Source organism: Leuresthes tenuis, unplaced genomic scaffold (assembly GCF_036924035.1).
Source record: "Leuresthes tenuis unplaced genomic scaffold, fLeuTen1.0.hap1 SCAF_3, whole genome shotgun sequence".
Taxonomy (NCBI): domain Eukaryota; kingdom Metazoa; phylum Chordata; class Actinopteri; order Atheriniformes; family Atherinopsidae; genus Leuresthes; species Leuresthes tenuis.
This window is the reverse complement of record NW_027325357.1, coordinates 18,872,345-18,888,306: the sequence shown is the minus strand read 5'-3', so window position 1 is coordinate 18,888,306 and position 15,962 is coordinate 18,872,345. Positions and strand designations below refer to the sequence as shown.

At 39.3% G+C, this 15,962-nt stretch overlaps 1 protein-coding gene across 1 annotated transcript in view; it reads left to right on the top strand.

Annotated features, from left to right (window-relative positions):
• slc4a8 (solute carrier family 4 member 8) overlaps positions 1-10,905 on the top strand; it is a 35,015-nt gene extending 24,110 nt beyond the window's left edge. The window contains exons 16-25 of the mRNA XM_072382318.1: positions 2,169-2,330; positions 2,411-2,524; positions 2,616-2,777; positions 2,858-3,109; positions 3,352-3,420; positions 4,844-5,017; positions 5,110-5,241; positions 5,340-5,443; positions 5,703-5,808; positions 5,992-10,905. Coding sequence (XP_072238419.1) covers positions 2,169-2,330; positions 2,411-2,524; positions 2,616-2,777; positions 2,858-3,109; positions 3,352-3,420; positions 4,844-5,017; positions 5,110-5,241; positions 5,340-5,443; positions 5,703-5,808; positions 5,992-5,997 — 1,281 coding nt within the window. The 3' untranslated portion in view covers positions 5,998-10,905. The remainder of the gene's footprint in view (positions 1-2,168; positions 2,331-2,410; positions 2,525-2,615; positions 2,778-2,857; positions 3,110-3,351; positions 3,421-4,843; positions 5,018-5,109; positions 5,242-5,339; positions 5,444-5,702; positions 5,809-5,991) is intronic.
• Positions 10,906-15,962: the final 5,057 nt, after the last annotated feature.

The window sequence follows — 15,962 nt, the reverse complement described above, 5'->3', positions numbered from 1 at the left end:
ACAATACAAACTGTATTTACAAGAATCCAAAGTAAAATCTGATAAAACCTTAAATAGAAAGCGTTTACTGAGTGTTTATGCCTATGCCGACCCCCTGCTGTGCATTCACAAGGTTCTGTATCAAGACTTCGTTTAGCATGACCAAATGTGACGTTATTGAGTCACTCACCTGCTTTGATAATGTGGCACACGATGTGTATGATATCCTCTGATGACTATTTGACATATTTGTTTGATGTCAGTCTGATCCCGGTCACTGCACAGCTTAAGCTGTCATGAAACTTACATTTGCCTTAACAACATGATTGGCTGTAATATAAGGGGTGTGCGTGTTTACCTAATGAGATGGTACAATACATATCTAGATACATGTGGAAAAACAGGAGTGGGGAAAGCTACTATTCTCAACCACATTTTAATATAGAAAATTCTTAGAGATAAATCTGGCAATTTATTCTGTAATAATACCTTTTTTGGCCTTTTTTGTGTTTGGAAAAGTTTTTAATATCTATCTTTATCCTGCGTGTTGTTGTTATTGTTATTCTTGCTTCTTAAAGATGATGTATTGTAAGACGTCTTTGCATCCAGGGATTTCTCTAAGTCAGTATGCTACTGCTGTACTTAATCAATGCTCCACAGACGTACGTCCAATTAGCCTTTTTTTCACATAAAATCCAAATGATCTCCAGACGTTATATTTGATGGTGCCTTGTAAATTGTCTTAGCCTTGGTTGCTGGACAATATATTTTGCTTTTACCTCACAAGAAATGACATTGGGTGTTTTGACCAGCAGTCAAATGTGCTGTTAAATGGTGCAGACCCACTGATGTTTTACTCTGACACTGAAGCCAAAACGTTGCATTGACTTTATGTGGGATCTTCAGTACAATCTTAACAATCCAAAATCTAAAATGTAAAATGAGGCTATCGATCGGTTTATGATCAGTTTTAGAATCCAGAGGTCCATGGACTCTTTAAGGTTACAGAGGTATCCCATTTCTATTCAGGAATGTCTATGATCAGACAATGTCTATGATTTTCCAACCTGATGTGACTATTGGTTTCTGGACTACTTTTTTGAGGCCTTGTGTGTGGCATTTTGACCTTTGCCATCTTGGTTTTTGGAGCCAGAGGAGGCCATATTTGGACAAGAGGGTGAAGCTTGGAAGCAGCGAGGGGTGGATCAGACTGAGAACCTGAGTATACTATGCATGCCCTCCTAAACAGAGAAATGGCTGCATCTGACTCTGTACTGTTTACAATGCAAGTGCTGAGTTATTGGCAAATGCTAAGTTTTCAGCTTATGCTTTTGCGAGCTTGCTTGCTTTGCAAGGTATATCACGATTTACAATAACTGTGATCTAAACTGTTGGGCAAGATTTGGTCGGCATCATACGAGAACAAAACAAAGTGGACCTACCAGAAAGAATTAGCTCTCGATTCCTTACTGTCTCAACAAAACATCCAATGTTACAAAAATGTTCATAAACTGAAAAATCATAGATGAAATCATGGTAAGCACCCAAATCCAACTTCACAGCAGTCTGAATGTACAGAGCGCCATACTCATTGACAAGTCAATGCGGTAGCAAAGATGTCACTAGCAAGGTAGCTACACCCTGAATCTTATCTTCTTTTTTCCAGAAAGAAAAACTTTTTACATCCAGATGTGATAAAAATGACTCGACATAAGTGACTGTGACCTTAAACTATCAGCAAAACGTTTACTGAAGTCGTAGATCAAGTGAAAAGTACAGCAGTTTTCTTACAACTCTCAATCAGACTTTTTCCCCTGCTGGTCATTCAAAATATTGCAGATTTAAGGTAATTCATCAATGGTTACACTTTTCAGACACAGAGGGTGGATTTGCTGTTGCTCCAGTTTGTTTATTTTTGTTAACATTTAACTAATACTCTAATAATGGTTAGCGTTTAACCTCTCTAAAGGAATTTTGCCAACATTATTAAGAGCAATCGATTAACCTTTCGCAGCAATGTGTCAACTGAGAACACCAAAGGCATGTCTTGTTTCTCATGCAATATGCCATTTTCTTTCTGCTTTGTTGGCCCTTCTCGCCACATAGTTCGATTAAAATGCTCAGTCTGTTTTTACTTGCATCATCTGAGGGGAATTTGGTTCTATTGTAACCTTTGTGTTTCTCCACAGGAGTGTTTCAGTCTGCAGGGCCACTTTGTCGGGACAGCATGTGGGCACCATGGCCCATATACACCAGATGTTCTCTTCTGGTCTGCCATCTTGTTCTTTTCAACGTTCTTCATGTCGGCCTTCCTCAAACAGTTCAAGACTAGCCGTTATTTCCCCACCAAGGTAACTGGAGAAGTCAACAAAACTATGTAATAGATAATTGATATTAACTGAATCCGAGTTGTGCAATGTCTGGTTTTCAGGTGCGGTCTATGATCAGTGACTTTGCAGTGTTCCTTACAATTGTCATCATGGTCCTGCTTGACTTTGTCATTGGCGTACCCTCTCAGAAGTTGAAGGTCCCAAGCAAATTCCAGGTATTTAGGAAATATTCAACTTGTAGATTTAAAGCCCAGCAGATTTCGCTGAACCATTAAGATATCATAGCTCTTCTAAATGTTCCGGCAGCCAACTAGAGATGATCGTGGTTGGTTAATCAACCCAATAGGACGCAACCCATGGTGGACAGCCCTGGTTGCCTCTGTTCCTGCTCTTCTCTGCACCATCCTTATATTCATGGACCAACAGATAACTGCTGTCATCATCAACCGCAAAGAGCACAAACTGCTGGCAAGTAAAAAAGACACAATTAAAAAAGTATTGTACATACAGATTATGGACTTCTATCTGACTTGTCCTGTGTTTTACAGAAAGGCTGTGGGTACCATCTGGACCTGCTGATGGTGGGGGTGATGCTGGCAGTGTGCTCCATCATGGGCTTGCCCTGGTTTGTAGCAGCTACTGTCCTGTCCATCTCTCATGTCAACAGTCTGAAGCTGGAGTCAGAGAGCGCTGCTCCGGGAGAGCAGCCTCGCTTCCTCGGCATCAGAGAGCAGAGGCTTACTGGCCTGGTTATCTTCCTGCTCATGGGCTGTTCTGTATTCATGACTGGAGCCCTGCAGGTTGGTCACACAAAGCTATGCAGTGTTGCCCTTTTCTGGGTAGGCCATTTAGTTTGCATAATGAAAGTAATAGTATATTGAAATACCTCATAGATGTAACTGACCAGAATAACGTTGTTATGTCTTTGCTAATGTTGTTATCAGCAAATACACTTCTTTTTAAAAAACTTAAAGGCACCAATGATTACGTTAACATAGCTTAATGAGAATGGAAGTTGACTGATGTATTTTGTTTTTTCCAGTTCATTCCTATGCCAGTGTTGTATGGTGTTTTCCTTTACATGGGAGCTTCTTCATTAAAAGGCATCCAGGTAATATAAAATCTGAAATGACAATAAATTAGTATCAGAAAGAAAAAGTCATGATCCAGATTGGATAAGGTAGAGCCACTGACTGTACAATTTGAGCATTTCTGACTCTTGTAAGCTGTGATTTAATTATTGCCAGGTTTTTATTTCTGATACAAACAAAATATGTTTCCATCAAAATTATTTCCAAGATACTACAATCCCATATGCATATGGACAGACCTGTTTTCGGCTCTGACTAATCCTAAATTAACTTCAGCTGAGGGTAATTCAAATATGAAACGTCCCAAGCTTTTCTGTTGCCCTCTGCATCCTCACTTCTGATTTGCCATCCTTTTAAATTACCGTCTTGAGATAATTAAAGTTGCTACAATTCTTTGAGACCAAATCCTCTTCATTACTACATATACCAAAAGTGAAAAGACCTCTGTTCACTACTTTGTAAATGTAGTGAAAAGTAGACTATTTGCTTTCAGTTAAATAAAGAAAAATCACAGATTGGATTCATTATATTGAAAAATACAGGCCTCACAGTGGAATCTGTTTAATTTTCTCATTTTTTTCACTTCATTTTTTGATGACAGATTCAATCCTCAATGACATAGGGGACATATTTGCGTTCTGGAAAGAAAATTGCCATTTTTCCCTTTTTTTTCTTTCTTATTTTTTTGAGAGAAGTATTTGCTTCAAACAATCATTATGGTTATTTTTAAAGCAAGCAAGGCACCACCGTCCACTGATACACAGTTTTCCATCACACTTTCTGAGCTGTCACTGACATTCTGAGTTCCATCAATAAGCTCTGTGTTATTCAAGCCTGAAGCATGTTTTTCAGATCCAGTTTATGCAAACTAATGCATTTTCTGTAGTGGCATTTAAGGAAGACAGTCACTGCAGCTCTAACTAAGGGGACTACGGCTTGTTCTGTACTTGCTACGAAAATATGTTCGTATTGATTTTAAAGTAGGTTTCAGATAGTCCTGTATCATTATTCTGCTTTGCGACCCCTAGTAATCAGATTTTTAAAGGGATTCTTTTCCATGTGGACCGATGATGCAGACAGGCAGACCAACACAGCCTATAGGTCCAAAAATTAGGATGTTGTTTACACATGTCATTTTATACCAGTGTTCATGTATTCAGGCTTCTTGGAGATCACGGGTGAGGCAAGTCTTATGTGGACATTAAATGTCTACTTTGTCTGTGTTATTTTCTAACTTTTTGTTCGGCTTGTTCACACGATATTTTGTACATGGCTGTGCACACTTCAGTTGTACAGTGTATCCAACTAAATTTGTCTGTCATTATCCCGTCCGTCCTTTTGCATTATTCAACATCTGTCTCTCTTCTCTGCTCGCACTGACTCATTCTCTCCTTTCCTTTCATAACTTCCTCACCACTTGGGTTTATCTTTATCACTTCTCAGTTATTTGACCGTCTGAAACTGTTTGGTATGCCAGCAAAGCACCAGCCAGACTTCATCTATCTGCGACATGTTCCCTTGAGGAAGGTGCACCTGTTCACTGTCACCCAGCTGACTTGTCTGGTGCTGCTCTGGGTCATCAAGACTTCACCTGCTGCTATCATCTTCCCCATGATGGTAAAGTCAAGCTCCGTCTGCGTCCGGTCTGTGCTCATTTGTCTTTCCAAGTACAGTTTAGAAAAGCTTGTACTTTTATATTTTGAATGTAGGTGCTGGCTCTGGTTTTCATCCGCAAGCTGCTGGACTTGTGTTTCTCTGATCGAGAGCTGAGCTATCTGGATGATTTAATGCCTGAGTGGAAGAAAAAAAATCTTGATGATGCGTCCAAAAAGATGCAAGAGGTGCTAAAATATTTTTGAGAATGTGCAGCTCATCTCTAAGAATTGGTAAACATGGGGATTTGACTGTTGGATTTTTATAGAATGGACGTGTCTTGCAGGAATCCCAGGTTATGCTCGGTTCAAACAGGGAAGATACAACTACTGTTCAGATTCCCTTGGAAAGCACCAAACCTATTCCCACTCCAAAAGCACATGATCCCAGGTGAGACCACACACATGCACACGTACATACACTTAAAAGGACAAGATGATCATAAGTGGATTGGGGTGAATGGAAAAATGTGTTACTTCCCCATCTGTGTACTTGCATGCTTCTCTTTTTATATACCCATGTGTGGTTCTCTGTTTTCAAATGTCCCCTGGGAAAAGTGCTACACTGATACCTCTCCACAGGCCACTCCCCACCTTGTCCTCTATTTGCTCAGTGTTCTCACCCTCCTCTTCCTCTCCCTGCTCCTCAGATGTGATCCTTCTGAAATTAATATCTCTGATGAAATGTCTAAAACCACTGTGTGGAAATCCCTCAACTCCAATCAAAAGGATTTTCGTCCTGTGGCTGCTAAAAAGGCAAGACCACATCCTCTTTTTTTCCTCACCCCCACCTTGTGAAAATACATGTATTCCTGCTACACTTTGTGCTCACCTGCCTCTTAGATGCTTCATTGTTGTTGCTCAGTCTTTGTCAACTGAGGGCAGCCAACTTGTGCTCTGTGCTGCAACAACTCTGGTTTTGTGTGTTTCACCCAGCAGGATTGAAGGGATTTCGTTCATCGATGAGTAAACCAAGTCGACACCCCTGACAGACTCAGCTGTATCACACGACTGTAGCTCTGGACCACAACCTCTTCAGTGCTTACAGAAATAAGTCTCAGCAATTTCTTGCAGCTACCTATAACACAGTGGTGTTCACAAACACACACAAAGGGTGCAATCCACTCACATCAACTGTGATCTTCAGTCATTGTGAGGTCTGTACATATAAACTGTATTTCAAATTAGATTTCCCCTAAACAAAAGCTCTGAGCTTCAATTAAAATGGAAACACAATAAAACATAGTGGAACAAACAATTGGTAAACGGTGCATCCACACAACTTTAGACTGATGGAAATACATTTCTGTTCTTGCAGACATGATTAGAAGATATTCCATTTTCCCAGCATTGCAAGTATTGTTCAACCAAAATGTGTAGCAAAGAAATCATTCTCTGCCTATTTAAAACATTAATCACAATATCTACTCAGTCTTTATCGTAGGATTGGTCTATCCAGGTTACAGTTTTCTTTTTGGCTGTCAGGCATGTCTTTAGCAGGTATTTGTTTCTCATCAACTTCTTATACGAGCCAGGTGAGCTGTGAGCAAGCACGATCGCCCAGTTCTGTGACTTTTACTTTCAGCTAATAAACCAGACAGGGAAGGACGATGAACGAGATAGAAGGTGCAAGGAGGGCCCCATATAAAGGTCATGTAAAAATCTAAGGTTCCCACTCACATCATAGGACAATTATTACAATGAGCTCACTATTCACATACATATTTGCTGTGATAATTTCCCATCCAGTGTAAAGAAAGACAACATATGTAAGGGTCAGAGAGGCAATGGACACATTTGTGGAGATTAAAGACACCACATATTGCAAGCTTAGCTGTGATAAGGCTAAAGGGCAAGGTCAGCTAGTAAATATAAGGTCTCTGCTTTGACATAATTTGACTAGTATTTGAAATCCCTGGAATGAGAAACAGTTGATGTTTTGGTGAAATTCGGTACTGTAAGTACTGTAACCCGTACTGTAACGCAGCTCCTTCTCCTGACTGCTGTTGGTGATTTACCCCATCTACAGCATCACCATGTCACATACAACTCTGGAGATCTACTGGGAAGGTGTACTTTTTTTTTACTTTTTGAAAAAAACTGTAGCATGATGCTTCAGTGGAATCAGTACTGTCTCCAAATTGTTTAACACAGCAGCCATAACCCTCTTTATTATTTCCATAATTTTTTTATGTTATTGGGATTTTACGTAACCTAGTTGAATGCTTTTCTACACAGAAAACAGCTGAGCATATGTTTGCCACAGGGAAGTCAGACTTAAAAAAACGCAGTAAATTAGAGGTGAAGAGAATGTTGTTGTTTTTTAATGTTTTTTGATGAGATGAGATGATGATGAGACATAAAAAACTTGACCATTATTGGACCACTATTGGAACCACTTGTTGCTGAAGAAATAGTAACTGATTCTGTCAGCAATACCCCCCCACCCCCCACCCCCACCCGCACACTTTACAACATGGCCACTAAGTGGTGGCAAGTGGCCACGTTGGCTTGGAATCTGTATTTTCTTTTCCAGTTTGAAAGGTGGTATCAAGAGAAAAAACTTAAATGATTTTCTTTGCCATAGTTTCTATCTGTAAGAATTTAATGCTATTGGATAGCTCACTTTTTAAAAATGTGTCTTAAGCTTTGAGTCAGACTATAATGTAACCTGAACGATGAATTCTGGAACTGGATGTAAAGTCCGAAGTGGCCTTACAACCCTGCCACTGATTCACCACAAAAAGTACCACCATGCCGTCTGCGTTAGCTTGTATTTTGACAGAAAACAATACTATACTAACCAAATAACAGACAAATAAAGCAAGCAGAATAAGCCATAAAGCTCCATAGAATTAAGGGAAATTGCAGATTTAGGGGATAATCATGATCCAGGGAAATATCTACAGGTGACCCCTTTGACATATAAGTGATCATGTGATCCGTTCATCCCATCAGACAGATCGCGGCAGCTTTAAGATTATTCAGTCCTCACAAAGCCAGAGTCACACAATAACACGCAGAACAACAGCAACCTCTTTGACCCTTTTTCAAATTTTCACTTCAACTCTACTTCTAGCTAGACTTTATAATGGAGTGTAGGTGCTCCTTTTAAACAAACCAGGTTCTTTTTATCCATCTGAGTAGATTTGTCAGTCGTTGTTCCTTAAATATAGTCTCTATTAATTCAGAGTGTCACTGTCATTTTCCATCACTTTCCATACAATTGGTGGTGATGTGGTTGATTATTTAGTAGATTTTAAAAACACATTTCAGCTCCGGTAACAGACACTGCCCTTGTGTCGGTTTTGTGTGACGTCGTAAACTGAGAATTGTAAACTATTAGAAGATCCACTTCAGTGGCATCAATAATGTGCTTTTTCGAGCGTAATCTCTTTCCTTTATGGGTGTTTGTCTTTGAATTAATGATTGTGCCAGATGGAGGTTGTTCTACAGAATGTCTGTCAAGTGTTTCTAATTTCTTTACCTCAAACGAGCTCAAGAAAGCTACTGCGAGGCCCTTTGGATGATTTCAGGGTCAGGGGGAAAACCAGAGCAGAGGAATGGTTTGTAGCTGTGTCTAAAGACAAAAAGAGTGAGTTAGCGTGTATCCCTGTGTTCCAAGACAATGATCATCTTGGGGGAGCCTCAGGATTTTTAAGCAATAACCATCCACAATCTAACCCAAATTGAATTTTCCACAGCTTTTCTTTTTTCTCCTAAATCACAGCTGTTTTGTACCGGTGCAACCTTGATTATCCATTTGTGGTGGAAAGTGAAGCCAAAAAACAACCCAAACAAACAAATGCTCTCATTCCATATGCCAAAACGAACATTTGCAGCAATTACAGAAACAAAAGAGGTAACTTTGGCATGCTCAGCTTCATAAGTCATGCTGATTCCTGAGAAATCTAACATTGGATAAATAAGGTTCCACTGCAGTGTGCTCCCCCTATTTTAGAATCACAGTCACATGTGGTGTTTGTCTTTCATTTCTAACCTCTGGGTAAGACGACCTTGTTTTGAGTTTCACACGGCAGAGTCACCTCTAAACTTGGAGATTAAGGGAAACAGAGAAACTTTCGATTGAAAGAATGATTCCAGTACTTTATTTGCACTTTCTGTAGATAAAGATGTTGTGATAGATTTTATTTTCCAATGCACTATTGAGCAATTAGATTATTTTCCATAAGATTTCTATTTATTTTTAAGTATAAAATGACATGTTCTCCTCACTTGTGTATATGCTGTGAGATGAGAGAAAAGCCGAAGAATATAGCACATGACTAATGCTTCTATGAATTAACAAAAATAGAAGCCCCCGACGGCTTCTTGTTACATGGAGAGCAAATATATCTGCTGGTAGACATGAGGAGTTTGTCTCATAAACTGCAGCTGTCACATCTTTTTTATCCTTGATGAAGTGAGTTTTAAAACGATGAATAATTGATGTTCAATTCAAAAACAAAAACTAATACTTGCAATTCAATTTTTTTCATTGAGAAAATTTGCAGTTAGAGATAGAAAAAAAGTGATGCGATGCAACATAGGTCTGGGACTGGACTAAATCAGGGATGTTGCCAATTATAGTCAGTCTAGTAAAGTGTGAATAATATTAGCCAGCATATTCCACTGGTTGTAACATCTTTGAACTGATAAATTGGTATTTACAATATAGGATATAATCATGGATGCTTTCATTTAGTCATATTTAAAGTTTCTAAGCTGTGCCATCTAATTGAATATCAGTTAATGTATAGTTTTAAAGCCACTTTCAAGGATTTTTCCTCTTCATATAAAACGTTTTTTCTCTTCATTTCTTCTTTTTAAGTGACTTTAAAGCAATGTGCACAAGTCAAGTCCTTCAGTCACTGTATTAACACCACATGTAGTACTACCTTTTTTAATGGCGCGTATGAAAGTTTTGCACATTGCTTTCATGTAATTCCGCTTCAATTCTGTCGGACCTCTGAATGTGAAAAGTCTCTATTCTTCTTAGGAACCATAACTGAGTTAATGAAAAGCATGGGCAAAAACGATTCAGTGTGTAAATACATGTACAAAATAAAACTGAGTGCAAAGTAAATGATGAGTAAATGAGGGGGAGGAAAAACATGGGCTGCACCGCGTTATAAAAATTACAGTTACGCATCTTGAATTTAAAGATTGTAAACATGCTATAACAACATAGTTTGATTAGCAATTGATAAAGTTATTTTATCAAACATGTGGCTTAAGCTTAGCTCTAAACCCATCAACGTGTATGTGAATGTATGGTAAATATACAGTAAAATATTATAGTTTGACTGCATATACAGTACACGTGACCAGGAGAGATCATAAGTTTAGATTGATGTTAGTACGATTCTATTTACAGTACATGTATGCCTGTCATAAAATCCTGTTGCGTTTACATACAACTAAAAGCAGACCTGTTAAGAGAGTAATGAGGCATTTCATGGTTTCCGTACCCAATTTGTGTGTAACCAGGAGTAAAATATGTGCCCTTTGTCACTGTGTGAGGGACTGTACCCTGCTGATGAATACAGTGTGTCAGGAAATCTGTATGCGTTGTAAGGAAAATGTGAAAGTAGAGGAAGACGATGTGAGAGGATGAACTCTGGAGGCCTTTAGGGAAAGGAGCAATTTTACTGCAGTAACCTTGATTATAGTCTTAAAGGAGCCATAGAAAGAGTGATGCCTTGTCTTTTCAACCACTGAATGAATATTCTTGAGCAAAATAATTGTATATGTTTTATATGTACATGTAATTTAATTTTTGATTATGGCAAAGTGGAAAATAAATCATTACAGTTGCAATGGAAATAGAAATGGTGTCTGAGTTATTGCATTGTCCTGTACTAGAATCTGTGCTTACAACCCCTAGCAAAAAGTATGTATTTACCACTGATGGTGGACGCTCATTCAGCTGTCTTATTTAATAGTAAAAACGTATTTAACAACTGAACATTCTAGCTTTGCGAAACATGCACACAAAATGATTTAAATTGTTTTAATTGATAATGATATTTTAGATCAAATGAGGAAGAAAAATACTTCATCAACAAAAAACATTCTGCTTTATTGAACCTCTGCCTTGAATTATTTTGAGTTGAGGCGTGAACTTCACTGAAAAAAAGAATGAAATAAATCTTCATCGGTCAGGTTTCAGCTTTCCTGCAGAGCAGTTTGACAGATCAGCTTTGTAGGATGGAGTCTTGTCATTCACTGTTTTTTTTTAATTTATTTTTTTATTCTACCATCTACTTGAACTCAGTTTGAACGCTCTTTGGTGATGATGCATCACCAAACCTCCATTTGAAGGACAGGATGAGGAAAGTGTCCCAAAGTCCATCTCTGCATCTACGGTACTTTAAAGGTAATGACTACCATCCACCCCATATGATCAGTGAGTGTCCATGGGCTTGTCATCCTCAGGTAGCCATCTTTATTTGTTTTATTGGACCTGCAACAAACAAAACTTACAGCATCATATTCTTGCCAAATGCAAATGAATGATTTAGCACTGAATATCACTTTCGTGCAATTATCCACAATTCATGACTGTTTATCTTTAGCTGGCGGTAACCTAATTTTCCTCTGTTTAGGTGTTCTTCATTGTTTACATTTGATCTTTCTGGACATCTTATGCCACTCTCTGAGTTGAATGACTGTCTTAAAGGGGTTTCATTATTCCTTCAATTGTTTCAGCTGACCTTTGATGGACTGGTGATCTAGCCAGGGTGTTCCCTGCCTGTCAGGCGATAGTAGCTGGGATGGCCTCCAGCCCCATAGCAACCCTGAATAGGATGAGGCGGGTATAGATAATGGATGGATAGATGGATGAATGTTACCACTGTCAGTTTTCAGCCAGTTGCAAAAACTTCTTTAAGTCTCCAAGGACTCTCTTTTGACTGCAGAAGGATTTGAATTTTCAGACTACAGGTGTTTGTTTTAGAAATACAAATTACACGATGATTCCATATTTTTTCTTCATGATTGAGTCACTCCAAAAGCCTTTCCTCCACTTGATCTAAAAAGAAAAAAAAAGATCATTGATATTATCTAAATAATTTTGTAATGTATGTTAGAGAAACCTATATATATACATAAACCCTTTTTTCCTACAAAATAAACCTCCTCTGACACTGGTGAGTCTTTTTTGTCATTTTTATATCAGGGGTTGTACTTGCTTGAGCATTGTGTGTTGCTCCACAAGGAGGCAGCAGAACAAAATCCTTTCCAGCAGATTGTATCTTTATGGACTTTTCCCCTGATGTGCATTTAAATCCGAAACTGCTATATAATTTCAAAAGAAAATAAACACCAGACCTACCAATGGGGTTCCAGGAAATAGTCACAAGGTACTTTACCTTCTTCTCAAACTCAATTTTTTTAGATTGTCCTCACCCTCCTTGTGCTGCGACCCCTCCCCCACTTTTTATCCTGAGGTGAGAGCACAGTGAGCACATCTGGAGGTGATCCTGATTGCAAAGGAGTTGCCTGTGGGAAGGAGTATGAGGTTAAAGATGCACTGCACTCTGCATGTGTATATCTATGAGTGCATGTGTGCCTTGAGGGTGTCATGTGATCCTCACTCCCAAACGCTCCTGATTACAAGCAGCTGGCGGGCTATTGCCTCAACCAATGAGACAAGCTTCTGGCTGTGACATCAGGTCGAGGGAGGGAGGTGAACAGGACATTTAAGATGGTTTTTATCTCAGCCACTCAATCAGGGGATCAGCAGCATCAGGATCATTTAAACTGTGTTTGGTCCCCCACGTAGCACTGCACAGTTTGTCAATTGGTCAAAATCTATGTCATAACCATCCAGTGTGGTCCAGTTTCATATATGCATATATATAAAAATATATATATATATATATATATATATATATATATATATATATGTATGCCACTCTCTGAGTTGAATGACTGTCTTAAAGGGGTTTCATATTTCCTTCAACTGTTTCCACTGACCTGTGAAGGACTGGTGATCTAGTAAATAATACTCTTAATTTTCATTTAAACAGATGAAGTATATATATGTAAATATACTTCATCTGTTTAGTAACAAAAGGCTAATGTTCCATGTCGTCTCCACTGGTTTCCTTAAAACATGGTCTCATCCATGAAATACTTATTATTATCAGTTCAACTCATTGTATTAGAGTAGCATGAAATATAGGATTGTATGCCTCCTACAGGCTCAACTGCAAAATTGTTGATCGTGTAAGATCCAACCAAAACATTCCTGTTTATCTTTTTCCCCTCTTTCTCATTTCCCTCTCTTTGACTCACTGAGCTGTTGTCCTCTTTTCAAGCTGAACAGAGGCCGCTCTCAGCTTGTCCCTCCTCTCCATCAATCTCTGTCATAAATCTGCCAAACAGAGAGAAAGGGAACTGCTGAATACAGATTTGTCAGCAATTAATCTAACCTCTATTACCAGACTTGGATATTGTGTCGTCCATGCCAGAGAACAAAAAGCCACTCAAACAAGGAGCAGTAGGCTGCATGTGTGTGCGACGTGCAGTTATTGTGTGACGGTTACCTTCCTTGTGTGGTATTTCAGCTGTTTAGTTGATTAGATAAAGAACAATATGAGTCAAAATCCTCTTTTGTTCAGTATTTCCTGCTCATACTGGCTGTGCTCAGCATTACTGTGTACTTTATTGCCTTTTTGTAGTTTGTAAATAACAGTAAAAGCCGGTGGTAGATATTTGATACCCTGGCTAAGTCTTAAAATTGGAAAGGCAGTGCCATTTAACCTTGAGCAGAAGACTATGAACAGAAGGAGAGTTATAAAACATTTTTAAAACGATCACATGGGGAATAAGGATGTTAGCATACATTGCAGTGTGGGTCACTGTTCTCTGCTCATTTTTATTGATGATTTAAAGACAGTGGATTACATCCATATGTTTTCAGATTTAAGAACCATGCAAGAAAAAACAAACCTGACTGGCAATATAATTAGATTAATGGTTTATGGTACATGTCCATGCATTTGACATTGGTTCTCTTCAGTTTCCGTGTGCAAAAACACTCATTCGTATGAAAACATTGTGACAACAACATACCAACACCAAGAACCAATATGCATCATGTACTCTGACTTCCACTACCATGGATGGTAGTAACAGAGTGGTTTTCTGAGACAGTGCTAGATAAGGCCTCATATTCATGTTCATTACAATAAAAATGTGCTCAAGTCCAGCCGTTTGGCTTATTGGTGTGTTGGTAAAATGTGACTGCAGACTTTATAAGGCCTAAGCTACACAGAAAAACACTTTACTAGCATTAAACTGTTGGATTTTGACCAGCCTTGAAGTAGAAGCCCAGTGCTGGAAAGACACTGACATCGCCTATAAGAGACAATACCCATAGTACATACATTTCCTGTTCTTTTCCTAAAGTTTTCCTGTTCCTGTTTTGCCCTTTCTCTTGGTCTGTTGCTGTCTCTGCCTCGTAATTGACCTCTCACGTCTTTTGTGAACGTGCTTGAGCTTGTGGGAGTGAAGGCTTTTTTCCAGGTACAGAATTAACTCTGCAGAAACGGCAACAATCCAGTTTTTGAAGGTGCTTAGTTTATTTTCATCATTAACCACATTCCTGCCTCCAACACCCTCATGCACACACACACACACACACACACACCGATGCCAATATCATTACGGTGACAGTTCAGTGGAGCAGTGGGTCAGCACTCAGCTGCTTGAGACAGAATTAGAGTGGCTAACAGCTGAGCTTCTCCAGGGTGCTATCATGTGACCTATCCCACCCACAGGACCAAAGCAACGCCGGGTTAGAGTTACCATGTTCAGTTTCCACTATGGCCATTATGACTGTGCATGGAAATCTGTCTTCCTGTGGACATTTGTGTCATGTTACGGTTGCCAGTAAACTTTTCCTCTAACCTGCTGATAACGTCACATTTCTGTTTGACTGTTGTTGCCACACATGCTGGCCTTTGTCCATGTGATTTTCCCCGTGACCCACTTTAGGCCTTGCCCACCTACATGTGAAGGTGTTTCTAACGTCATAAGAGATACCACGGTCTGGGGTTTCAACTCGGGCAGTGAGAAGGCAACAAACAGCCCATCTTATCTGTGATGCGAGGAAAAGCCTCTGCAGCACATTTAGCTTTTGCTCAAATGTATTGTTTTCTTGCCTGCAAAATAACAGTATGGCTTTTTTTTTTTATTCTTTGTTTTAGTGTCTGTCAGCAAAGCACATAAGGGAGAAAAAGGGGAGAAAGAGCTGAGCGCTGCACTAGCCATTACTCCTCTGTGTCACCTAATGGAAGGTCTTATAACAAGCCTCTACTGATCAAACCCATTTCTAAAATAGTTTTTCAGATTACGGTTTGCTGGTGATCTGCTCTAGTTGGCATAAAGTAAAAAGAAACTGACTTCAGCCATTATACACTCATAACATTTAAGTGAAAATCTAAATTTACTCTGTGAACAACCAGCCCCAAAAATGCTGGTCCCATACGTGCCGGTGCATGCGCTTGGGTCAGGGGCCCGTGCAAAGCGTGGCCAAAGCAGAAAGAACATGTTCTGCCGGGCTTTGAGTGTTTACAGAATGTGATATGAAGAGAGCACAAGCCTATGCTGCTAAACATCAAGCCACAGCTGTAATTCTGTGTTTGAGCAGCACAACTGTACAGCAAATAGTAAGAGCCACAAAAAAAAGGTCGTGTTGATATATTGTGATGATATTGATAAATTAAAGGTGAAGAAGTTAACCCACCTCTTAGTAAAAATGTTGAGGCCAATGTGGAGGTCATTTGCTTCTGCCTTTGCATGTGTGCGGGCTAATGTGTGTGTGTGTTTGGGAGTGTGGGTTGGGGGATGGGGTACCAGAGGCATTAGGTAATATTGGCATGGTTGTTTCAACCCCACCC